This window comes from Danaus plexippus, chromosome 11 (assembly GCF_018135715.1).
Source record: "Danaus plexippus chromosome 11, MEX_DaPlex, whole genome shotgun sequence".
Lineage (NCBI taxonomy): Eukaryota > Metazoa > Arthropoda > Insecta > Lepidoptera > Nymphalidae > Danaus > Danaus plexippus.
In genome coordinates, this window is record NC_083544.1 from 2,473,935 (window position 1) to 2,501,131 (window position 27,197).

The following is a 27,197-nucleotide window of genomic DNA, read 5'->3' on the forward strand; positions in this document are numbered from 1 at the left end:
CAGCAATACGTCTTTTACGAAGATTAAATGTAAGACCACTATTAACTACTATACCCAGAGAGCAATTTAACGAAATACATATGACAAATTATAAACATTAAAATTATTTTACAAAAGATTGCACTCGCAATAATTTATTTAAAATAAATAGTCAATATCATTTTATGTGCCTAAATAGTGACAAAAGAATTTATCATTAAGTATAAAACATTGTTTCCACTGATTTCTCCTAAAATGAACTGGAAAGTGTTGAATTTTCGAAGATAATATTGTCTATGGGTAATCAATGTTACTGACGTCAAGCCGCACTAGTTCACGTTCAGTCCTTGTCTGTGGGGGAGGAAAAAGCACGAAGCGGTTAAAAAAGATGTGTTATATTATATTTTAATAAGTTATTTCAAAATTAAATCGGTTACTAACGATATAAAAGTAAAGAGTATTAAAAGGTAATTACAAACTCATAGATAAATCTTTAAATTGCAGAAACATTTCACTGCTCTCTTTCTTAGTGCTAACATTTCATTTTAAATACGTAATAGAAAGGTGCGTATTATGTAACCTTGAATCACGGGATTTTCGATATTGATCATTCATCTTCAAATAATTTTGGGAACACCCTCAGGTATGTTCTTTCATTTTTAGAATACAAGTGTAATATACGCTTATGACTCAATACGGAAGCAGCTATTTCAGCAGTTTTTTATCATTTATTATCAGGATCAATTGTAAATGATAATAATAAATGTAAGTTAACACTAAATTTAAAATTACTTTCACTGAGAGTAAACAGATTTGAGGTGTAATTGAACAATTGGTGTAATACTTGAACATAACCTTGAAATTCTTGAAACAATATATCAAATACTATTTTATATACATAAATATTAAGTTTTCTACGTTTATGTGGTTTAATGCTAAAATATGTTGTACATACTATAAGATTATGTGGGATAAGTGTATTATTTTTTGGGACTAGAACACATTTTATATTCATCACATCCTAAATTTCGTTTGACGGAGTAGTGTAAAAGTGCGTATTTTTGTGGAAGTTTTTATTTAAGAGAAACCTTTTAAAGGCTAAGAAAAATAAATATGTCTATCTTGTCAGTGTGCCAGTTACTTTGACATTGTAATTGTCACTATAACCTACTTTGATATTTTAATATGAAAATATTTTATCTCATTTTCCTAAAAACATATTTGTATTTATAAAATATTTGGTGATTACTTTGAATTTATTTTGGTTGAGGTTATGAGTTTACAAGAGTGTCTTCTGGTGCTGCTAACATTTTCAAAAGGGTCCATAGATTTTATCAATTTTGATGTTAAATATTAGTGGCTATGGTAACTTGGTAAACATTAATACTATCATAACAAAAGGATCAAAATTTTTGTGGTATTTGACTTTATATATTAAAATACATTAAATAAGCGTAGATTAATAGGCAGAGATTTATCTTTACTCTGTTTGTAATAAAAAAAAAAATACAAATAAAAATATATTATATAAGAAAAATATATAAATAAAATACTTTTAGTATTATTTAAAGTTTTGAAAATTTTTTCAAAGTGATGTTATTATTGCCGATTTTGTTTGGTTTTCACTAAGTGTTGTTATTTTTTCCAGCAGGTAGGGTAATGTTAAGGAAAAACTTAGTACTTAGACTATGATAATTACATAACAAGAATAAAGGTGCCCATCTTGTTCAATGTGGTTATGATTCACTATTGCTAACATATACAAATATATACATGTTAAGTACAGTTACTATTCATGTATATTTTATTAAAAAAGAATGTTTATCAATTAATTATACTAATTTTACTTGCATAATTAATAATTTCTGTATCTTTCCTACCAGTATGAGTGTTTATAGTTATTTTGACATTTTATAAGCAAATAATAGGTGATTTTTGTTTCAGGATTGATATCATATAAATTGGTTTTCAATAAAAGGATTCATTATGCATCGTGCAAAGTTAGTGCTTCAGGCTACAAATAAAATCGGCAACAGTGAAAGATTTGCATCATGGCTCCTCAACAAACCCCAGGTGACATGTTTTATGTTATTGAAGGTGTGATAACTAGATTATATATTATTTTGATGGATCGATGACTTTTCTTATCAGAGTTCTTATCATTTATATAAACAAATGTTGAAAAATTCTTTTCATTCAACATTCTGTATGAAGTTGGATATTGTTTCTGGGATATAAATTATTTAGGAAGTGTCATTATTGTTGACTTATTTGAAAGGTCAAATTAGATAATTGCATTGTCTTATTTCGATGGAAGATGCTTTGTTAAGTTTCCTAGAAACATAATCTCATTTAAAGGTTTGATTGAAGTGGTTCCTTGAACTGTCTCTAATGAGAATATTATCTACAAGTATCAGTTATCTTTATTTATTGATCAGTTAATATGCTAACAATAGATTTATTTCATACGTATTATTTTTTTTGGTTACATACTGATGTCTGGAAATATTAAATTTTTTCTATTTTAAATCCAACTAAGGAGTTTGTTTTATTATTTATTAACTCTTATATAAATCTCTAAATCTTCTTTATGTGTGGTTAGGATCAATGAATGGGGAGATAAGTTTTTTTTAGTTCCATTATCATATTAAAGATGACTCTTTGTATTAGTATACGTTATTTTCGTACATTGGGATATTTTTTTATATCAAAAAAGAATCCCTCACAAATTACTACACAATACTATACACAATACTATACACAAATTTAAAGATCATGCACCGAAATGTAAGTCTTATCTTAATGTATACAATGTTCATTTAGCAATAACCTTAAACTCACAAAAACATTTATCTTAGCTAGCTATCTGTGTGATATGCAATTTAATTGTCATTTACATACCGATCCCTACAATATGAGTCAAATGGAAAACCCGAACTTTAATACTAACTGTTGTTATCAATATTACAATTTTTATTTTCGTATACCTAAAAAAATAAGAATATTATTCATAAATACCTAACTTGTGTTTGAATTGCATAACCTGTTTGAACTTAAACAACTGATATAAAGGAAAACCTCAATCTATTAACTTGTTTCAACTGGTTTTAGGCGGTCTACAAATAGGTTTTGATTTCAATTTAATGATAAGAAATTTGACTGAATAAAAATCACATCACATCAAATAAATATATCACTAACTGGCAATTAAAAGTGTTGTTTATAATATGGATGATGTTATGCAATGAGTAGGAATAAATTGTAATGACCTGAATACCAATTTTTCTTGTATATTTTTATTGTCTGCATGAAAATTTATGCCTGAAACATATATGTAAGACATAGATTAATGTTCCTACCTAGGTCTTTGTGATTTACAAATTTTTAATTACCTATTGCTTATTTAATGGTCATTAATGCTTAAGAACTATTGGGCTGGTCAAAATATTAATAGGAACTTTTTTTGGTTTATAACAAACATAATATTACATAACAATTGATTAAATTAACCATAGCAAAGCGATTATTTTAACAAAGAGAACTGTATTATGCAATAGGTTGTAAAGTAATCATCTGATTGATTGATTATTTGAGAACTACAAATGATTGTCTTGATTCTATCTTATAATATAATTTGAATGGACGGCTGAAGTATTATTTGTGTAGAGTATGGAATATATTGTATGATTTTTTTTTTAATTAGACGGCAGCCGTGATGGTGAACAACCAAAGGTTGAAGAGTTCAACGGCAGCAGAGCCTTTCTTGAACGGTTCAAGTTCAGCATATGTGGAGACTATGTACAATGCCTGGCTGTCAGACCCTAACTCGGTGCATGCGGTGAGATATTTTTTTTATTATCTTTGGATATATCTTATTTCTGTTTTTTTTTTATATTTATATTTCATTTCTGTATGTCCTATATACATTTCATATATGTAGTAATATATTTTTTCTTCGAAATTACGTATCATGGGAAATACCTATCTATGTACCTATGACAGACTATGTAATATTTATAGATTTATGGTATGTATATAGGACATATGTTGATGGCATTATTGATAGTAAGTAGTGTGTAGTTGAGATAATTTTATTATACTATTATACATAAAATTACTTTTTGATCGACTTCTTATAATGGATTACATAATATTATTGTTAGTTTTTTATTTTATTTAAGAGGTTATTAAAAGCAATAATAGAACAATAAACGTGGGCTTTAAATTTTAAAATGTTAGAAATAGTTTTCAGGTTATTGACCTTGTGAGAAATAACCGTATATAATATGTTTGTAATTGAAAAATAACTGTTTTTGAGTTCAAAGTTCGTGTTAGATAGGAGAGACTGGAGAGCTTTGTTAATGTTTTGTTAGGCTCTAAATATGAAATATTCTGTGCCTTTTTATTAATAATGAGTTCATTTAAAAATAGACGAAAAAATTTAATCTAATTTTATCATACAACATATTTAGGTGATTAATGTTAGACGACGGAAAATATTAGCGAGCGAAACGGTGGCCAGAGAATTAGTTACATTGTGTGATGATATCTTGGATTTGTGTTACAGAAAACTGTACAGTAATAAAGAAATGTATTATTTTAACCAATCCAATAGAACATAAAGCCATTCAAGGTCGTACTCAAATTGACAGTCGTTCAAGGTCAATATGGCGCATCCAGTTTTTACTCAAGTGTGTGAGTTATATAATCCATCGGTCGGATTTAACCGGATAACTCAACAGTCAGGTTAGACGCTAACTGAACTAATGACAAAAATATACTGGCCTTGTCACGTTTCATGATAATAACTTTTCTTTTATGTTACCAAACAAACTTATTAGTAAATACGTCATGTAGATATATACCGCATATTTTTCATACTTTACACGATTCTCTTCTCCTATTTGATTATGTCATTGGCCAGTTATCCCACAGTTTATCTCTCAGATTAATATTATTAATAATATGCATATTGCGTCAATACCGGGTCCTTTTAAAAAGGTTTTATATAATTTCTTAGAACAACTCAAAAAAAAAAAGAAGTAAAAATCATAAATTACTTTTAAGTTATAAAATGAGGTCTATTATGTTAATATAAAAAAGGTTTTTTTTAAACTGTAATTATTTGGCAACTTGAATTTCTTTTTAGAATGTCTTTTAAAAAAAAATCCGTTTACGCTTTAATTGCAGATATAATGATTTCTTTGTATTTTTATTATAAATGTAATTTTATATAGAGTACAATATGACGTAATTTACAATTAATAATTAATTATTATGCTATCTTATTAATTAAGTATTTATCGAAGACAGTTCCTTTCACAATTGGACTTGGTATTTTGCCCTCGCTCTTATTAGATAAACAAAACGGTGAAAGTTATACGTTGTAGTAAAATTATAAAGAAAGTAAAGCTTTGAGCAATTAATATCTTTATTCCTAATTCTTTCACCTTTGAAGTTTTAATATTTACCAACGATATTTTATTTGTTTTGTTTTATAAATATTTTTTTTTATCGTTTTTAATCGTTAATTGATAATTATCGCTGGTAATTTATTATTTAAGTGGTATTATTTTGCTATTAAAGTATAATTAGAGTAACGGCTGAATGGACTGAGGTCGTTTCGTTTCTAGTTCAAGGGCATTAAAAACTATATTTGTATATTAAAAAAGCCTGTCGATCATAGTTTTTGCGTTTTGGTATTGCTTGTTTTGTTGTTGATTTTTGTTTTATGTTAGTTATTACTAAACACCGCATAATAGAGTTAATTTTATGAGTATTTTAACTGAGAACTGGTTACAAGTTTAAATAACAAATGATATATATTTGCAAGTTTATTTAAAGTTATCAATTAATGTCGTTGAATATGTTAATGTCAAATAAAAATTACAAATACTTTTTCCTTATTAAAATTGTGTTTTTGTATGACTCATATGTATTTTTTTTGAGTATTCATAAGTGGAGGTATTTTAATTTTATAAATATTTATCGATACAAAAAGTATGGGAATTAATACATTGAAATTATAAAGCATAAGAAAACATACCAGTAGTTTTTGGTTATATTTAATATAATGTCTGATATATTAGTATTGCTCTCTATAATATATATATAATATATATTATATATATATGTTTTATGGTTAAATATGGGTTGTTTGTTTCTATTAGTCTTGGGACGCGTTCTTCCGCAACGCCACGAATGGCGCCCAGCCCGGGGTCGCATACACGTCACCACCGAATTTAGCCCCGTACTCCAAGAACGAAGTCCCCTTGACCTCCCTGGTACCAGCGTCTGGCATGCCCTCGATATCAGCAGGTTAGTGGCTCTTTTACAATATACATTGCCGTTTTTATCCTGTCTAATCGATTTGTATCCTCGTACAGATTTTCATCGGAAAGCATTGTTCTTACATTGCTGTTTTGCCAGGATAATCTTTCTTTTATGAAGTTAACTGAAACATTATTCCTTTATAAGTAGACAATATAATGCATAACCACACATGTCTGTTTTAGTGGACTGTCTATATTTTTACAGATTATTATTTACGATTAAATAAAATTTTATTTAAATTTTTTTAAAGGGAAACTATGTTTTTTGGATATAACTACAAAAGTTTATGAGATATTCTCACCATTTTAATAGCCTTGTTTTATCGTTTCCTCTGATGAGATATTTACAATGAACGAATTTCAATTCAGCCTGATCTATTTGCGACTGAGAGGTTTAACATTTTTCGTGAAAAATATTGATGTCACGAAACATTGCAGTAAATATAGATTTTTCTTCTAGATTATTTTTATACATAATGTATTTGAAAACAATGATCAATAATAATAAGTTAAGACCAATTTGCGAAAGAGAAGAAAGAGATAGAATGGAAGAAAGAGATAGATTATGAATAGCCTTTCATAAAGAAATTTATCCGGCTGTAATAATATTGTGTTCAATGAAAAACATAACCCTCATTGTGTAATCGGTTAACGTTATCCGCACTGCGACAGAAATATGCTTTACTTAGTTGCATAAGCTACGTCTTATCTCTTAATGTTATGGCGACGTATGAATTGAAGATCAATTATGTGTCTTAAATAAGCTCATTTAAAACACGTAATTGAACACAGTCTGATAAAATCTCCAACTGAGAAATTAGCTAGTTTACGACCTTGTCTTCGTTCAGGTTGAATTTAAATTTACTTGTCAAGTAAGTAAAGTAAGGAGCTATTGACAGTGTGAGTGAAACTTCAGAAGGTTCGATAGAAATACTGGATCTCATAATCTTATTGTATAGATTAATTTCGTCTTAAATTAGTCTGCTGATAGGTCAGACTATTGAAAATATATTTCAGCTTAGTAATATATATATGTATATATATAGATTATTATGAAAGGTTGTGAGGAGTTGATGAGTTGTGAGGTGATGAAAGCCATCGTTATATTATATATATCATATTTTTCATCAAGTTCATACCCCAACAGGTTCACCCATCAACGAGAAAATCATCGACGACCATCTGGCGGTGCAGGCTATCATCAGAAGCTACCAGGTGATAAATGTTACGATTTATATACATGATGTATTTTATTATTATTTGCCCAGTTACTTTATATCACGTCCCTTCCTATAGTTTTTAATATGGAATAGTTTAAATGTCTTTGTAAGAGGATGTAATCTTTTAATTGCCACATTTGTATGAAGGTGATTAGTTCAGTGACGTCACGCCACCGCACGAGGATAGTATTGTATAGAAATGATATTCTGATAGTACGTTTTGTTTACGATTACGGTTTATTAAGAGGGGTTTACTATTTTATATGAATTTGTAACATCCTGTATTTGACATTAAATGTCCAATGGCTATGCGTTTTGTGTTGTGCCCCGAATAATGTTTTAATGTATGTAAATCTAAGCATAAATTATAAACTTATAATTGTCATACATTAACTGTCTGTTTTATAAAGCAATAGGGTGGAATAGGTTAACCGTTAAAGGAAATTGGCATTGCATTGGTTTTTGGTATGGCGTAATGAAATAGGTACGTCATATCAGAATCAATAACGGCGAATGTTTTGAGCGACACCACATTTATCCGGTTCTGACCGGTTGAAACCGGATTTTAAAAAAAAATATATCTTTGTGGATATTACCGAATTTTACTACCTAACAATAGAATTTTGTTATATTTGTATGCCAAATATAAGTAAGACGGATAAGTGTGTGTGTGTCTAACGTATGCGGGGTGGGGGGTGCAGGCTCGAGGTCACCTGGCGGCGGATGTGGACCCGCTCGGCATCACCACGGCCAACCTGCCCGCCCTCGGCATGCGCGCGCCACGCTCGGAGCTCATCATGAGGAAATATTTCAATTTCGGTACGATTGGAAACAATCGCCAGGACGAAAGATCCGTTGGCGGAACTATTGGCCAGCTTGGCCCGACGTGTGGCCGTGGTTACGACACACTCGCCCCACGTCGGGCGCCACTATCGAATAGTTTCGCCAGCTGACCAACATTACAATGTTCACACCGATTGCATTATTGACAGCAATATGTGTTTTGACGCCATGATTGTTTTCATTAGTGTGAAATATTGTCCTTTTCTCTGTAGTATTAAAATATATATAGCAATGCCTCTTTGCTTACTAATCACTCGTGTAATGTAACATGTACTCTGCATGTTTTGTCATAATACTCGCCTAGGTTGAAGGTTTTTTTTTTGCATTAGCAATATTAAAATCATCATCAAAATCACTTATACTTATGTATTTGGTTCTAATGTTCCGTATTAATTGTTATATTTTCCTTTCGCGTACTAATTAAATGACCGACTGTAATGGCTAGTCTCAATAGTATTTTGAAAACAGTTTATTAGAAATATGTTCCATAAAAATGTTCCGTATATATACATACGTATATACATATACATATATATATATAAACTATTTTATTTATGGAGCTTGTTATGGGTTTTTGTTCTTGGAATATGAATACTTTTTCTGTATTATTTATTAAGTCGATAAGAAAATAATATTTATATAAAATGTTCGCATATATTATGGCTTATTGTTTTACAAATGTATATAGATTTAATTACATTACAATATCTACCTACCCACATAAAGTACAGGTCACACACACATGAGTATGTGAGAGTGTGTGTGTATGTGTATATGGTTGTATGTGAATGTGTGTGTGTGTGTGTGTTTGTCTGTGTAAGTTAACAAGTTAGTTGTCAAATAGTCTCGGGGTCATCTGGTTGCTCGTCTCGATCCTCTCGGGATATCCACCGGCGATCCTGTATCGAGCGGGGATTGGCACGGCGGTCTCCGAGCGTTCGCCAGCGAGGCGGTTATTAGGCAACACGTGCGATTCGGTATGGATTGTGCCATATATGGGAGCATACTGGTTATATTGCGGGGGGCTATTTATTATGCTTCTTTATATTTATTAGTTCGAAGCTTTTATTTTATATATATTACAAGGCACGGCTTACCACAGGCTTCAGTTGTACAATACACATTTTTAATACAATAAGTATAGTAACGACACTGTTGTATTCAACACTTGATACTTGCAATATGAACCAGTTTCTTCCATTTAATATTAACACATGGGTTTGTTAGGCGAAGGTTCAGGATTACGTTTGTTTATAACTGTCCCGTAAATATCTTAAATCTGTACAATATTGTGTAAATGTCTCGTAGAATAGCGACCACTTTATTTTGGTGTAGGGGGTCATGTTGTGTGGTTGATGGTTTTTAATATTATATGCATATATTAATAGATTATATACATTTAAAAATTCAAATGGAGCCAGATGTTAGTACTTTAGAGTTTATTTTCGTTGTTTGTATTATGTGAATTTTTTGGCAGACGATTTATTGTCTATGGTACAATACAAGTTACATTTTGTACTCATTGTAAAGTTATCTATGGACACTGTTTATAACGGAATTGAAATTAATATTATTGCTTCAAACACAACAAGAAACGGATGCATGTAGATTAATTTAATAGTTTTGTCATCATTATAAGGACTGGTATGCACTGAGATGACCGATATATAAGGCTTATGTCACACGATCGATATACCAAAACATGAAATTTGTTATAAATAAATTTTATCAAACTTTTCTCTTAAGAATCTAGATAAGATGGTTCCATTTTATTTCTTTATGACTTATGTATTTTTTTTCATCTCAAAAGTAATTCAGTTTGTTTAAAAAATAATTACATAATTAATTTCCTGTGTGTATAATATATTTTAAATTTACGTTTAAGTAAATATTCTTGTAAAATTAGGATGAAAAAAATTAATATCGAATTTGAGACTAGCTTTTCAATATACGGTCCGTATATATATATGTTCATAGCATCTTAATATATATTCTAATATAGTGTTTATGCGTATCGCATTAAGTATTATAATCGCTTATAAAAATATGCAACAATCATATTCCTTTACTAGGATCATTGTGACGAGGTTGAAGTATTTGGACGTTAAAAATATTTTCGGATAGTATAGATATAATTTAGTTTTAAAATATCTGTACTGATACGAATCATGTTTATCTTAGACAATATAGTTATATATTTACATATAGTTCGTATATTAGAATTTTATGTAGGCGAAACATAGTGTTATATGAAAGGTTATGTTTAGCTGATTTAGTACATATGTTTGTGTAGTTGTAAGGAAAATTATGTTTTTATAGCAATGTATTTGTTTATGAAAAAAAATATATCTCACTGCTGGGGTTATGGAGCTCTTTAACAAACCAAGAATCGGAAATGAAGACGTTTTCAATCTATGTATTAACAGAATATAATTGACGGATAGTTTTATTTTTTAATCTATATTATTTTATTTTACGCTTTTTTTTTAAATAATTTATATATATATTATATATTCTTTTTTGTTTTGTATGTAATTTTTTTATTTTTATTTACGTCTAACGACTCCGCTTAGTTAACGTTATGCAAACTAAAAACAGATACGAGGCCACCATATAGCGAAACTCGACCCCCTGGGGATACCAAATAACAAATTGGAGGGGAGAAATCCCCGCGAGGTTATACACAGCAGCTACAGGTTTGGTAAGGAGTAAAACCATAGGCTCGAACCAGTCCCCATTGATAGTTATGGCGATTTACATGATATATATATAAATATATATAAATATATGTATATATATAATGGAAATCATTTCTTGGGTACGTCACATCATTAGCCATAACTAGTTACGCACAACACGCACGCACACCAATCACTGTGTTTGCATGGAAAACCTGGTAGCATGCATGATACGTATAAACTTATGCATGAATACATAATTATAGATATATGGCGTATGTATGTATAGTTTTATATTGTTGTTGGTTTCGAATAAATGTGATTTGACCTTGTATTTATATTTGAATCGTATCTGGACCGCGTCCAATGCCACTTTCGACATATCATTCAGCTTAGGTGGTAAAAAAAGTATGGTTCGTTAATTTTGTACTGTCGATAGAAATTGTACTATATATGATATTAACTCAAGGGTTGATGTGGGAGTTCTGTAGACTAAAAACGATCTAAAAGAACTATGGTTCGAAATAAACTAGTAAAGGGATATGACTTTGCTTCTATATGTGCTTGTTTTGTATATATTTGTATATTCATTGGAGTTATGTGGAAATTATTCATTGCAATCAATTCTACAATAGACATTCTCGCTTTCACTGTACACTTATTCTAGATGAAGCTGATATGGATAGGGTTTTCAAACTACCCTCGACCACTTTCATCGGCGAGAAGGAAAAGGCGCTACCGTTGAGGTACATTATTACGGAAAAAAAAAAACTCATTTCGGAAATATAGATGTTTATATTAAATGACTCGTTATAATTTCCACAGAGAGATCTTGAATCGTCTGGAACAAGCGTATTGCAATAATATTGGTATTGAATTCATGTTCATAAATTCGTTGGAGCAATGCAATTGGATCAGACAACGTATGGAGCCGCCGAATGTAACGAAGATGAGCAACGACCAGAAGAGATTGATCCTCGCCCGTCTCACTAGATCCACTGGGTAAGGGTGTTTGCAATGAATGGTTGTTACTAGCGTTAAATTCTATAGAATGTGTATGTATTCCAAATAAAACGGAAGATCAGGTCCGACCAGGGAGATTGATCCTCACTGGCCCGATACTATCAGTCTGGTAAGGGGTCTGTAATCACTGGTAATTGGTGATAGCTTATAGTACTATATATATCAAGTACAGTGGCCGAAAGTCTATTACTTATTATTGAATATGTTTTCGTCAACCGTCGCTAATCCATATACGAACAAGTCGTACCTTGTTTTCATCACCACTTTTGCTCTTATCGCGTACTGTATTGTCTCGACTCTGATTGCCCAGTTTGAATTTGATAAAGACAGCTGTGTGACTTGTCCTTCAGAATACATACATATACATGTATATGTAACATAGCATTCTATTTAGTATCTGCAATTTTTCGAATTACACAGTACTCTATTGTAAAAAATTCCAGTCTTAGACAGTACTATATAATCTAATAAATACTATAACTCCACAATGCTATGCAAAATATTTCTCGGATTACCGGAAGACAACTTTACAAAGATACGTTCTGACTAGAATATATTGATCCCTGGTCGCCCTACTCGAACTGCTGTTTAAAAGTTCCACGATCAATGGTTTATAATATTGTTATTGTATATAAAACCAATAGGCATATCTTATCGCCGATAAAACACCATTTCCTTGACATTGAACAGATTGATCTAAATCATTTTTGGACAAGCGATAACAGGTCTGATAACAGCACCAGCCTCTATTGATTTATTGATAAATGTCATAACCGAATTAATAATTTGATATGTTATTCTATCAATCAATTATATAACGAAAACCAAAGAGATAACGTTCTACTGACAAACAAAACCGGAAGGAAGATCCTAGAAGTACTTTGTTCGGGGCAGAATAATTTTTGAATATTTATATATATATATATATATATATATAAAATTGGTTCGGGATGTTTGTGATATTAAAATAATTCCTTCTTACTTAATGTATATTGATATACACACTACATTTATCAATATTTGATTGTCTGTTTGTTACGGCTTATTCCCAACGGCTGGACCGATTTTGTAACAACTTCACTGTCAAATAGTTGATTTAATAAAAAATAATAATAATAAGGATATTTGTATTTTTCATGAATATAGTTTCTAATGTTATTCAATAACGAACATTGCTTAACAGGTTCGAGAATTTCCTGGCCAAGAAATGGTCGTCCGAGAAACGTTTCGGTCTCGAGGGCTGTGAGATTTTGATACCAGCTATGAAGCAGGTCATCGACACCTCCACACGGCTCGGAGTAGAATCCATCATTATGGGAATGCCCCATAGAGGTAAAAAACATATTAAATCTCCTCGCCTGATATGAGCCCAAGACTTCAATATCTTATCATGTACTGTATAAAACTGAAGGTCTTTGAAATCGGTATTGATATGTTCCTGTTATGATTACAGGTCGTCTCAATGTGTTGGCCAACGTGTGTCGCAAACCGCTGCATCAGCTGTTCACTCAGTTTGCTGGTTTGGAAGCTGAAGATGACGTGAGTGGATATCACGATATACATTTATATATATAAGATATATATAGTGACTTGGATGACACGACCCATTAAAAGATTAATGAGTTTCTCTGTAAGAAAAGATTTTATTGTCAGGTCTACAAAGGTTATTACGTTCCCAATAAAAAGTTAACTAAAACTAACGTGTAAGAAAGGAAACTACATTTAAATTTTAAAGCTATTAATTTACAAGGTCGATTCCAATATCACAATTAAAATAAATATGATCTATTCTACAAGTTCTCTTTTTGAAAACAGTTTCGTTATACGTTAAACATTTTAAAATAAACCACAGATAACATATTTGGTGTTTGTCTGTGACACGTGAAGAAGAAAAAAAAAATTTTTTTTTCTCAATGCTTAAGAACAATGGATTTATATATCAATGACAGGCCATGACGCAAACACTGTATGCTCGTGGAATGTATTTCATTCAGAATGATCGCTTTACTTTCATCTCATTATAGTAAAGTGTTTATGTTAACTATGACAAACTAAACGTAACGATATAAGCTGTAAGAATTTCAAATAAGTATAAGTTTGCATATATTTTAATTTACTAGATTGTTATTAATATGACAAATGATATAATTTTAGGGTTCCGGCGACGTGAAGTATCACCTGGGTACTTATATCGAGCGTCTGAATCGCGTCACAAACAAGAATATCCGTCTGGCTGTATGCGCTAATCCTTCGCATCTGGAGGCCGTTGACCCCGTGGTGCAGGGCAAGACCAGGGCTGAACAGTTCTACCGAGGAGACAACGAAGGAAAGAAGGTGAGATATACATGAGATATATCTTGTAAATTGTGTATCAACTGGCTTAATTTCCGAGTTCACACGTTCGAATCTTGCTCGTATCGATAATGTTTCATTTAATTTAATTTTTAATTCGCATAACATGGGATTGATTATGATGTTTAATAAATATTATTGGACGGACGGATGTATCTTAGGATGGGACCTTGAATTACTTGTGCGATGTGATCTTGTAAATTACAACAAAGGATTTGCATAGCGTGAAGTTGTCTAGGATTTGCTGGCGAGGGGGGGGGGGGGGGGGCAAGTTAATTTTTCAATATATTCTTGAAACAAATCTTAAAATATATAAGTTATATCAAACTTTCTTCGTGTAATTCATGTACGAGTATATACATGTATTATATCCTGTCGATATAAAAGTGTTTATATGGAATAGGGATAGAAATAACAATTTCATTCTATATAGTATTGTTTTCTCTTGATATTTATCCCGGATCAGTTTGTCGAACTTTGTTATTCATCTGTCACTTGTGTTTGTAGGAACCGTGTAAACATATTCCGAGTTAGATACATGACTATATTTTCTATCTAACCTATCAAATTAATGCATCCGGTTAAATTTTCTACCTTCAGTTATTTACAATATGAATTCGATAAATGCTATGTAATATATACAAACACCCACACACACATGTATATCCCATATATATATATATAATTTTAACATAAGAAATCTTTAAAAAAAGTTTTACTTAATTGTGTACATTTAAGTACTATAATGTCACTATATACGTTTATTCCTCGGAGAATTTGAAGTGTACAATTTAACGCCTTATCAGTAAACATTGTTTGTACACCCATTACACATTTATTGCTTTCTCCTACCAGATCCTTATTATAAGTTGTCGTCGTCACTACATACGGAGAGACAGTTTTTTATTCATAAATCTCCATACGTTTTAGTATTAAGTTATTGTATGAGAAACGCCAAACGCTTCGTATGTACTGTGGCTATACGAACTTGGTGTATGCATACGATAGAAATTACCTTATCATGAGTTTTAGCTACGAAATAGGTTGAACGTTGACAATAGATTTCATTGAATTCAGTATCGATGTTTATGAGCTATTGTGTTCTGAATATGTATAACATTTTATTACATAATTGACAACTGTAACTTTCATCTATAAAATTTCTATTTATCTTTACTTGTATTACAAAAAAAAAAAAAAAAAAATAACCATATAGCCGGTTGCAGGTTTTACTTTTTAGGCGTTTTTTTTTAATAGAATAAAAAAAATACTATTTATTTTTTATAACACTAAAAAAAAAAAAAGAAAATAAAAACAATAATTTAAATTACGAACAGATATTATGGTACATCAAAGTTGTGAAGTCATAGTCAAGTCATAGTGCTAAGAACCAGAGGCATATATGAAAAAATTCTACATAGATATGTAAATAACTACTTAAATAATCTCTTTGATAAGAGATCATCTTATATAACAGAAAAAATAACCAATATTAATGCGTAGTTACTTAGTAACTAGTAATAAACAAGTAATTTTATAATTATAGGGTCTGTAAAACCAGTCAAACACCGCAATAGATTTCAATTAAATTTTGTTTCATATTAAGGGTCACTTATTCCCTATAGAAAAAAGGTGGAAATTCGGCTTCATATTTATTTTCAAACTTAAGAAATTATGCACTTTAAGGCAAAATCATTATGACCATCATTATAGGGAATCAAATTACGTATCTCTAATTTCACGTATACTTTTTTCAATAAAGACCACTTATAGTTATTACTCATAAACTGCTTCAGGATATGAGTATAATGATATACTGAACTCTGTATATATAAAAAGAGAATAATATATAAAAATATATACTGAATATATATTTGTTTGTTTTCGCTAGGTGATGTCGATTCTACTTCACGGTGACGCAGCGTTCGTGGGACAGGGCGTTGTGTTCGAAACAATGCATCTCTCGGACTTGCCGGCCTACACCACACACGGCACCATACACATCGTGGTCAACAACCAGATAGGATTCACTACCGACCCGAGACACTCGCGGTCATCAGCTTACTGTACAGGTACAGCTTGCTGAATATATACGACGATAATATTATGTTATATGTATATTGTATATTAACTGTTGTATGTTCAGATATTGTTCTACACTCTATTAACTCACTTACCGTCAATACCTGTTCGAAATTATTTATACTACGCAACCTATAATTAAATGTTTGAAGCATTTCGTTTGAAGGAAATAATGTATCTATATAATGTATATTTTTCGTACAGACGTCGCCCGTGTGGTGAACGCTCCTATATTCCACGTGAACAGCGACAACCCCGAGGCGGTGATGCACGTTTGTAACGTGGCGGCTGAATGGAGAGCCACCTTCCACAAGGACGTGGTCATTGACATCGTCAGCTACAGGCGGAACGGACACAACGAGGTCGACGAACCCATGTTCACACAGCCCCTCATGTACCAAAAGATTAGGAAAACTAAACCAGGTAGGTTCAAAAATAGTGTTAATTAATGTTTTGGTGCCGTCCCGCACACATTAGAGGTATTAGATAATCATATGTTTTTGTGTATAAGGTAATCTGCAAAAACGAAGATTTTTTTATGAATTAATTTATAATTTCAGTCAGTTCAGTCTATTTGTTATTTTAGTTTTGGAGAAATACGCCGACCAGCTGATCGTTGAGGGCGTCGTGACCGCTGAGGAGGTGAAAGATGTAAAGGACAAATACGAGAAGATCTGCGAGGACGCTTACAACCAGGCTAAGCAGGAAACTCACATCAAATACAAGGACTGGCTCGACTCGCCCTGGTCTGGCTTCTTTGAAGGCAAAGACCCACTCAAGGTATGTTACCATGAGTATAATAATGAAGTATAGCAAAGTTTGCAAGAAATATCCTTGATTAAGAAACTATTTGTATGTATATTCTATCAAATTTACAACAGATACCATAACCGTGACTCCATTAGCATCAAAACTGTAGTCATAATGAGTTTAAAAGTTTGTGATTATTGTTTATCTTGTTCCGCTGGCTATCATTTCATGTAGAACTTAATTGTATGAAAATATTCCAGATGTCTCCGACCGGTGTTGTAGAGGAGACTCTAGTGCATATTGGCAAGCGTTTTTCGTCCCCACCACCCAACGCGGCTGAATTCGAAATACACAAGGGTCTGCTTCGTATTCTAAAAGCCAGGATGGAGATGGTTGAGAATAGAACCGTCGACTGGGCTCTGGCCGAGGCTATGGCGTTTGGCTCGCTGTTGAAGGAGGGCATACATGTGAGACTATCGGGAGAGGACGTTGAGAGAGGAACATTCTCTCATAGGTGAGGTTTCATAACAGTATTTAGACATACATACATAGACATTAAGTATTATAAATAATACTTCATTTATTAAGTATGAAGTGTGATGGCTTGTTTCTAAACTTGTATAATATGATTTCATACAAAATCTCAAAAGTAAGTCTCTTATAGTATATCATATTAGTCAGATTCGGGTTAAATCGAGTCAATTCTAAATGTATTCTGATGTTCTTTTGTATATTAGGAAACTTTCTAGTGCAGGAATTTACATCAGTAAAGATAAAGTTTGCTATAAAAAAATATTGACAAGAAACAACAAAATGTATTTCATAATGAAACATGTATTTGTAGTTCCTAACATTTGGAACAGTAACTTATTATTATACAACAATGTAACAACATTAATATATATATTTTTTATGTATAAAAAGCCATGTATTTGGGTTTTAACTTTTAACCTATTCATATTTATATAAAGCAATATTAATTTATTTTAAATGTGTATAACTTCGTCAGGCACCACGTGCTGCATCACCAGAAGGTCGACAAGGCCACTTATTGTCCATTGGCTCATCTTTATCCAGACCAAGCTCCCTACACCGTTTGCAACAGTTCATTGTCTGAATACGGTAAGAAGATACAATGTTATATGAATTATATACACACAAACTATACATAGGCTTTTTTATATTATGTTCCAATACACACACACACGCACACACACTCACACATATATGATTATCACTAGTATCAAGTATTTCATTAATGTTCGGTATTTGCTATTGAGGTTAAATTAAACAGATACTTGTAACATATTTTTGTGTAATAAAATAATTTCGCTGCCGGGATAGTTTTCATTTTCTACTCCAGCTTAAGATACTATTAAAAGATTCGGCTAATGTTAATAGTATCCTAATTGTTTGTGATTTTTTTTTATTTCATTTGAATATTGAAAAAATATTAAATTCTGTAAAAAAGATCATGAACATTACAAAATAGACTTGAAAATAACTTTAACATTGAAATAAAATGTTGAAAATTGTAATTAGTCTAATTCTTAGAATGACATGATTAATGTTTGTATATTTATCACCAGGTGTGTTGGGCTTCGAAGTGGGTTACTCAGTAACAAACCCGAACGCTCTAGTGCTATGGGAGGCTCAGTTTGGTGACTTCAACAATGTGGCTCAGTGTATCATTGACCAGTTCATATCAAGCGGGCAGGCCAAGTGGGTCAGGCAGTCGGGCATCGTACTGCTTCAACCTCATGGAATGGAGGGCATGGTGGGTGATGCACTTATAATGTTTATATATAAAAGAAAGTCGTGTTAGTTACACTATTTATAACGGCTGCACGCTTATTGAATGTGTGTTGGAGCGGAGATAGCTCAGAACCAGAAAAAGGACATAGGATACTTAAAAAAATGAGTTCATATAATTCAGAACATTATTTACTGCCTTTTAAGAGGAACGGTGTAGCCCCGGTCAGCTATACATTTCTAATTTTGGAGCAAACGCAGACGAGGTCGCGGGCAAACACTAGTATAGTAATTATGTATCATATTGTCACGTTTTTTGTAACCGTATATAATATTTGATAGATGTTTTATTTTCAAGTACACATAATAGCTTACAGGGACAATGTGCAATGTTAGTTTGTAGAAATACAGATGAGTTTCAGGCCTAAGTAAAGATTTTGCAATATCAATACTTCTAGTACGGCGTCTAATATTATCTTATGATATATATATATTGTATACAGGTCATAACATAATTGTTTGAACTTGCAATAGCCAATAGATTACATTAAATAATAAATTGACAGTTACACACTATAGTATGTTGATATATTTATATTAATATATATAATATTTCCAGGGCCCCGAACATTCTTCAGCTCGTTTGGAGCGCTTCTTGCAAATGAGCTCCGACGACCCCGACTACATGCCGCCGGAGAGTCCTGACTACGAAGGTAATTGAATTGAAACTGAAGTAGGTACATATAGAAACTTATTGAAGTACATAAAAATGAAGTACATCAAAAAGTGCTGCTTTTGATGCCTTTAAAAGAAATTAGTTTCGCAGCTTACAAAAATTTGTTTAAAAGCACGAAGGTTGGCTGTGAAATTAAAGGAAAAAGTTATTTCATAGTTAAAAGAAAATGTTAGTTCCTTAGTGTTGTAGTTATTTTTATTGCATGTTCTATGAAGCCAAGAGCCAAGAAACCCTATCAGACATCCATGCGTATTTCAGTCCTTATACAGGATGTAGTGACAAATAATGTACATTGATATATAATAATAAGTTTTGGATCAATTTTAACGTCACCGTTATCGTGTTATTTGAAATAATTAAAATAAAAAATAATATTGTTGTATGTGACTCGATATTTTCGATATTCACTTCATTATCACTGGAGGACATTAAAATTATTATTACAGACGCTTTCATCTCAATATTATAATTTTATTTATGCCAGTGCCTAGTTTCGAGACTTTATAGTATTGTATCGACCTGTATTTCTTTTCAGTCCGTCAGCTCCACGACTGCAACTGGATAGTAGCGAACTGTTCGACCCCGGCCTCCTTGTTCCACATCCTCCGTCGGCAGATCGCTCTGCCTTTCCGTAAACCTCTAATATTGATGACTCCCAAATCACTACTGAGACATCCCGAATGCAAATCTTCCTTCGACGATATGGTCGATGGAACCACATTCAAAAGGTACGTTGTTATATGCAGAATCCTCTTATTACGACTCGGCTTATATTTACCGACCGGTGATTATCACGTACCTACACTACGGAGTTCGGTGATCATATGCTTTGTAAATAAGTCGGATAAGTGTGTGTGTGTGTAACGTTTTACTTTTTTAAATAATGCTCTGTATAAAGTCCGCTTATGACGTGTTCATGAGTTCCCTTCGTTGTCATTAATACATATACACATTTTCTTATTATATACGTATATACTATTAACTTTTATTCTCTATTTAAATACCTATAGTAATGATGTTTGTTTATTTTTCATACAACAGATTGATTCCCGAAGAGGGTCCGGCGTCCGAGAACCCGTCTAACGTCCGCAAGCTTGCTTTCTGCTCCGGACGTGTTTACTACGACCTGCTGAAACAGAGGAGAGACCGCGGACTGGAAAAGGATATAGCCATAGCCAGGTATTGTATATAATAGTTATGTTATATGTTAAACATATTATTAAAATAGACAAACACATGCACACATGCACACTCGCGCACTCACACATTCGCACACAACGAATAGTCTTGCTAATTAGTATTGTGATCCGTTATTAATTAATAATAATAGTCAAGTTGCGTTTATATTTACACTTTTACTGTAACCGTGTAATCCTGTATTGGTCGCAGTACTGTTTAGTTATATTTTATAATGTAGTTATTATAGGCACTGTTGGATTACCGAAATAAAAAATATTATCAGTATAAGTGATAAGGTCTCGCCAGGTCGTAAGATAAATGATGTTTAATAATTTGGAATAAGTATCACATTAGGTGTAAGCTGGCATATTAAATTAACGTTCCAGTGCTATTTCAAAGATATAAATATACATCTTAAAATATATGTATTATTAGTCGTCAGACTTAATTTTCTTTGATATATTTTCTATATCTCTATGTACGTTTTTCAATGTGTAGTTTAATAAAGTTTGAATTAAGTAAAATCATTGACACCAGTTGTGTAATAATTTTGTTAATAATTGATATAGACTGGAGCAGATCTCGCCGTTCCCATACGATCTGATCAAGGCTGAGATCGCAAAGTATCCGAACGCTCAGCTGGTCTGGAGTCAGGAGGAACACAAGAACATGGGCTCCTGGAGTTACATCGAGCCGAGGTTCCGTACACTGCTGCACAACCAGAAACAGATCTGGTAAGATGCTAACGATATTTATACCTATCAACTAGTATCAGTATGTGTAATGATGAGGTCTAAGACTTTGGCGTGTTTTCATTTAGTATATGTAATATTTTTAGAATACCATGTATAATATAAAGATAATAAAAAAAATTTTTTACCTAATTAATGGAAAATTTCGCTATATATATTTTTTTAAAATTTTTGCTTAGCGTTATGTCATTTTAAATTTTATAAAATAATCTAAGTAATGTTTTTCGAACACCATGTATATTACCATTAAGCTATCTTTTTTTTAATAACGAGGATTAGATACATTGTCGCTGGAACGCTTATTGGAATGCACCTTTTCTATTCGTCAATATTCACGTGATTTTTTTTTTGTTTTTTACTCAACTTTTTCGGTGTATTTCGCGGCATTCGAATTGTATGTATTGTAAACTCAGAAGAAGTCTCTTATACATTCAACATCATTAAAATCTATTCACTTAATGTTTTCATAAGTTACTCGTAAGTATTATTTATTTTTTTAAATTAAAAATTAAAAAAAATAAATTATTTATTTAAATTAAAAATTTAAAAATGGAATGGAAGTTGCTGATTAGAGTATATCGCTGAATGTGTTCCCAATGAATACTATATTTCAATCGCTTCATATAAGCCTTAAGTCGTTCTTTGGACTAAATTTATTGATCGTTCTTATAATAATTAATTTGAATTTCGAATGACATTTGAATAATAATTCGAGTGAAATCGAATAGTTATTCTTAAATATTAAAGAGAAATTTTGTTGTCCATGAATTTTTATTGCGAATACAGCATTCAAAATATCAAAGAGGAGATTTTATGATGGCACATATATAATTTTGTAATTAAAGGTCATAACATATTATTTACATTAATAACCAGACACAATTTTTCGTACTTAATATATGCATGTGGAATTTTTATTCAACTTTGTCCTCATAGGAATTCATTTATATTACGATTCACTGTCGCTTGCATGTATAAAAAAATATATAAAATACTTTGTGTGAGCAAGTCCATCGAAACAAGATAAGTTTTGTAAATAAATTATTATTATTTTTTTTTCATATAAACGTTGGACAATGTTTGATTGGCGCGTTATATAAGTCTAGCCCTATGTGGAATGGAATCAAAGAAATGATTGAATATCGTCGGGTATAGTGCAAATCCGTTTAACTAGCATTAGATACTTCCGCCTGTCTGTATTAGAAGTAGATTGACAAAGGAAATTTAAAACTTAGTAATTTTCTAGATTTAATGACTTTTCGAGTATTTTTTTTTTGTAACGGTGAGTAATTATTTATGAATTAAATTTATTACTCATTTTGAAAAAAAAAAATACCTTAAAGTAATTTAATTAGAAAATTATTATCCTCTGTCAATCTGTTTCTATGGCAAATACGCAGAGTTATCCAACGCTGGTTACGCGGATTTGCACTAACCCCGACGATATATAAAATGACACCTCGTGAGTGTCTTCGGTTATTATAATTTTTCGGATAAAGGGTCAAAAACGTTATTTAAATATTCTTGTGAATCAAATTAGACACACATTATAATAAGTATTCCATGTTTTATAGACTGCTTACAATGAAATAAGTGCTCAATCGGTATACAGACTGAACACTTAGAATTTAAGAACTGTATCCTTAATAGGCAATACCTGAATTGAAAAATTAACTTTTTTTTTTGTTTTCTCAGCCGATCTTTCGTAGTTAATGATTTGTACCAAAAAGAAACTCTTTGAAAACCGTTTTATAATAACTATAACTCGTTCGTTTTTACTTTATTATTATAATGTAATACGCCATTCCAAGCGAGTCGTGTTAAAGGATTAAAAAAAAAAAGAACAAACTTACAACAACACATTTCACAGTCTCGTGAACCTATGTGCCTTGTTAATTATTGTAAACTAAAATAGATAAATAAAGAGTAAAAAAAATACACACGCAGCACGTCCAGCGACGTGACTAATTGGCTGTCAGATAAAACGAGCGTGAAATGTTAGTGAAAAGGCTTCATTGCTCCAATTAATTGCTGCTCTTAAACAGCCGTGACCGTACGCGTGCTGATGGCTGTATGGAGGGCTAATTATAATTTAATCAGCACGTTAATTATCTTGATATATATATTACAAGTGCATTTATAAAACATTGATTTAATTACTGTGTGAAATATTCCATTGTATTGATTTCACGCACCGTAAATTTATTCGATCGATATTATTTAAAAGTAATGGCTTATTCGGTGGTCATTGTTCTGTCTGTCTTGATATCTCTTTATGTTTAGTATTGTGGTTGACGAAATATATTTGTGCGTGTCATAATAAGTGTTGTCCTTTAAGTAAATCCAGTCAGTCTCTAAACAGCATGTTCCATGACGCACTAACATATCAGATACCTGCCATTGGTTGCAGGCCAATATCCAACTCTCGCGGCGGTTGGTTTAGTCAACTTTTCGGCAAACCTGAGCCGGCTCAGACGGACACACAGGCGGAAACAGTACCGCGTACTATTAGGTGAGATTAGTCCACCAAACGCTTGCTTAATACAGACAGCGAAATATTCCACTGTGTGTCCTATACCCTTATTTTTATTGACATTGTCATTTGTCATAGATATACAATACGCGTGATCCCATCCCCCTCATCCATTCTAAGCTTGCACCATTCATGATTTTCATCATTGTCATCTATTTTAGGCAAAAAATAACGGCCATTTGTCATTTTCTATATTCGAATGTTTTAAATTTTTGAAAGGTCGTAAATTCATCAGTCTAGTATCTGTATTGGTAACGGGTCGGGTGATCTGTCAAAATGGCGGCAACACTTTGTAAGAACTAAATCATCCATTTATTTGATGAATTCAACATTCTATGGAACATATTTGACAGTGTCAGCCTTTGACCTATGACGTTGCCAGTCGCGTTGGGAATGGGTTCGAACGTGGAAGGGGAGGTTTTATTTTCATTCATTTTCACATAAATTGTTTTCAGCGGAAATTCTATATAAATGGTATGCGTTGCTGTGAAATTTAATAATATGTTTACAAACTAATTGCTGGAAATTTTCATATTAAATGTATTTAAATCTACAAAAAAATGTATGGAATTATGTTTTCTTCCATACATATAGATAATATAATGTATGTTGATGTATGTAATGTTTCCAGCTACAACGGTCGCGCCACGGCCGCGTCGCCGGCCACCGGCTCTAAGGCCGCCCACAACAAGGAACTCAGGAACCTCCTGGAAGAGTTCTGCGTCCTATAAACGAATGATCGACCCTAGGATCTATCACTGTTCTTAAACACCATACAAATTCATATAACATTATATGTTAGTATTGAAATTTATCGTATCTTTTTTTTTTCTCATATTACATAGTTAATTTATTTTATTTCCATCGTTACTTTCAGTATTTTAACAATTCTCGTCTATGATTAGTTAGAATATTAGATAAATTTCTTATTTATTTATTAGTAGCGTGTACACGGTACGGTAGACACTGCATATGTTAGAAGGGCGCTACACACGTAGCGTCCGTACATAGGTGATTACGCTGAATGTAAATACATTAAAATATTAGATTCTTTCAATATATAAATAATAATTTTAACATTACTATGTCGGGTCACTGCTAGTCTTGGACTTGTTACTGATAAAGCACCCGTTCATAAAAATACTATAAAATATATGCACAGCACAATCAAAATCTGCACAGCCAGCATCCGCTCTCGTTTAACGATATTCTATGGATATTATTAGCTATAGACAGTTGTGGGCGTGTGTCGTAGTGTCATGTAAATGCAACTATTGTTATTTTATGCGACAGTTGCTTCGTTTTAGTTACTTTGTTACCGCCGTACGGCCACTTGTAAGGATCAACACCAAACTATGTACGTAGTTACAGTTATGAACTGTCGTGTTTTTTTTTTTTTTGCTAAAAAAAAATTTTGTTTCTAATGTGTATTCACGCTTTGTAACTCGCATGTATTATAAGCACAGTTTTTATTGTTAATTTACGTATTTTATAGCTCGGGGCAGAAGGACTGTGTGAGTGGGTACTAAGGGTGATTTTTGTGTGACAGGTACATTTGGCAGGCCTCCCGAGCAATTTGTCGCTATCTTACAATAAATATACATGTATCAACTAGACTGATGTTTTATTTGCGTTTCTATTTTAAAACTATTTTCCTCATAGCCATACAAAGAAGTGAAGCTTCCGAAAGACATTTATATTTCCATCCTACCTCCCTTAAGCCTATTATTGTAAACCTAAGATTTAAAATTTAGATTATTCTCGTATTTGTTAGATAATATTTTTAAATGTCATAACAATGTTTCAAGTTGCTAACTGGATGGAACGTAGCTAAGGGCAGGAAAACAGATTTTAACAAAATTGTATACAACAGTTTTTCACTAAAACTTTTACTCAAATTGTAATTTATTGACAGCGAGCGTAAAATATTTCGTAACTAATCTTCTACATTTACGGGAAAATAAAAGGTCGTTATATTTTTATTTATACTTTAGTATCAGATGGGATATTGTGGATACCTACTAGGTAAAGATATAAAACGTTTATAACTTTACTAAAAGGAATCACAGATCGAAGATAATTATAGAAATTTAATTAATACGCCGTCTCAACAAAGATCTCACATCAACGATGCACTTGAACTGTCCCTTTAGGCACTTAATCTTAAGTAATTTTGTGTCTACCTGGGCCTCACACACCCGCTCTGTCATTAAAATCGCACACAACCATCTTACTATGTTCTATTCTTAAAATTACTGTCACAGCTTACTGCCGGCCTACATCCGACGATAGTATGCCAAAATCATTTGATTTGTTTAAAGATTTTATTTTAATTGGCATAATATTAAACGATTCCAGTGCGAATGAAGCCATAGCATTAAAAAAGTTTTCATTGTTATGGTTGAATTAATAAAATAAAGTAATTCATAAGTATTGTAAACACTGTTGTTGATGCTGACTCTACTTAAGTACTTGGTTTATTTTTTTTTCTGCCGCTGGTGTAGTCGGTAGGTTACCTTGTTTTTGTTTTGTAAAAAGTCAATAGAGAACTATATTTTATCGTGTTTTATAGAAATCCAACTAGTTTTGAATGAGATACAGCCTTATTCTTATTCTTACGCTTCTCAAGAGCCGCAATGTCCTCAATGAATCCTCGGATGTATCACAACATATATATGTAGATGTTATACATAGATATGTGTGTGACACACATATGCACAATATAATATCCATTAATTCCAGTTGATAATGATAGTATTGATTAAAAATATAACATGAAAAAGGTTTTATAACTCGTTACTGTTCTCATTTGGGTGTAGATTTTTCTTCTGAATTTAAAACTGATAAGTCCGCATGAACCTCAATAAAATTTTACTCGATTATGATAGTCATGTTGTAAAAAATGAAAAAAACAAAGCAATGTTTCATCCTCAACTACTGGAATTGGATCACCGTACATAAGATCGTAAAATGAGCTCAAAATTTC

General features: G+C 31.8%; 1 protein-coding gene across 6 annotated transcripts; it reads left to right on the top strand.

Annotated features, from left to right (window-relative positions):
* Positions 1 to 287: 287 nt before the first annotated feature.
* On the top strand, positions 288 to 25,825 carry LOC116765835 (2-oxoglutarate dehydrogenase complex component E1). Of its 6 annotated transcripts, none has more exons than XM_032655448.2 (23): positions 288 to 446; positions 1,924 to 2,052; positions 3,683 to 3,817; positions 6,150 to 6,297; positions 7,459 to 7,526; positions 8,233 to 8,350; positions 11,720 to 11,798; positions 11,878 to 12,054; positions 13,259 to 13,407; positions 13,529 to 13,614; positions 14,230 to 14,409; positions 16,319 to 16,499; positions 16,714 to 16,932; positions 17,096 to 17,289; positions 17,520 to 17,773; positions 18,269 to 18,381; positions 18,849 to 19,036; positions 19,631 to 19,724; positions 20,283 to 20,475; positions 20,789 to 20,926; positions 21,496 to 21,660; positions 24,089 to 24,190; positions 24,843 to 25,825. In XM_032655448.2, exons 2-23 carry the CDS (start codon positions 1,966 to 1,968, stop codon positions 24,940 to 24,942), a joined length of 3,168 nt encoding a protein of 1,055 aa, XP_032511339.2. In that variant the 5' UTR covers positions 288 to 446; positions 1,924 to 1,965; the 3' UTR covers positions 24,943 to 25,825. The 6 variants fall into 6 exon arrangements, with proteins under 6 accessions (XP_032511339.2, XP_032511337.2, XP_032511340.2 ...); XM_032655446.2 differs by lacking the exon at positions 8,233 to 8,350 and adding an exon at positions 9,219 to 9,351; XM_032655449.2 differs by lacking the exon at positions 8,233 to 8,350 and adding an exon at positions 10,973 to 11,075.
* The last annotated feature ends 1,372 nt before the right edge of the window (positions 25,826 to 27,197 follow it).

What these genes read in the sequence shown, in the direction of transcription:
- LOC116765835 (XM_032655446.2), top strand. Translation starts at nt 1,966, where the DNA reads ATGCATCGTGCAAAGTTAGTGCTTCAGGCTACAAATAAAATCGGCAAC. An exon ending in ACCCTAACTCGGTGCATGCG is followed by an intron (nt 3,818 to 6,149) that starts GTGAGATATTTT and finishes TGTTTCTATTAG; the next exon opens with TCTTGGGACGCGTTCTTCCG. An exon ending in ACAGTACCGCGTACTATTAG is followed by an intron (nt 24,191 to 24,842) that starts GTGAGATTAGTC and finishes TAATGTTTCCAG; the next exon opens with CTACAACGGTCGCGCCACGG.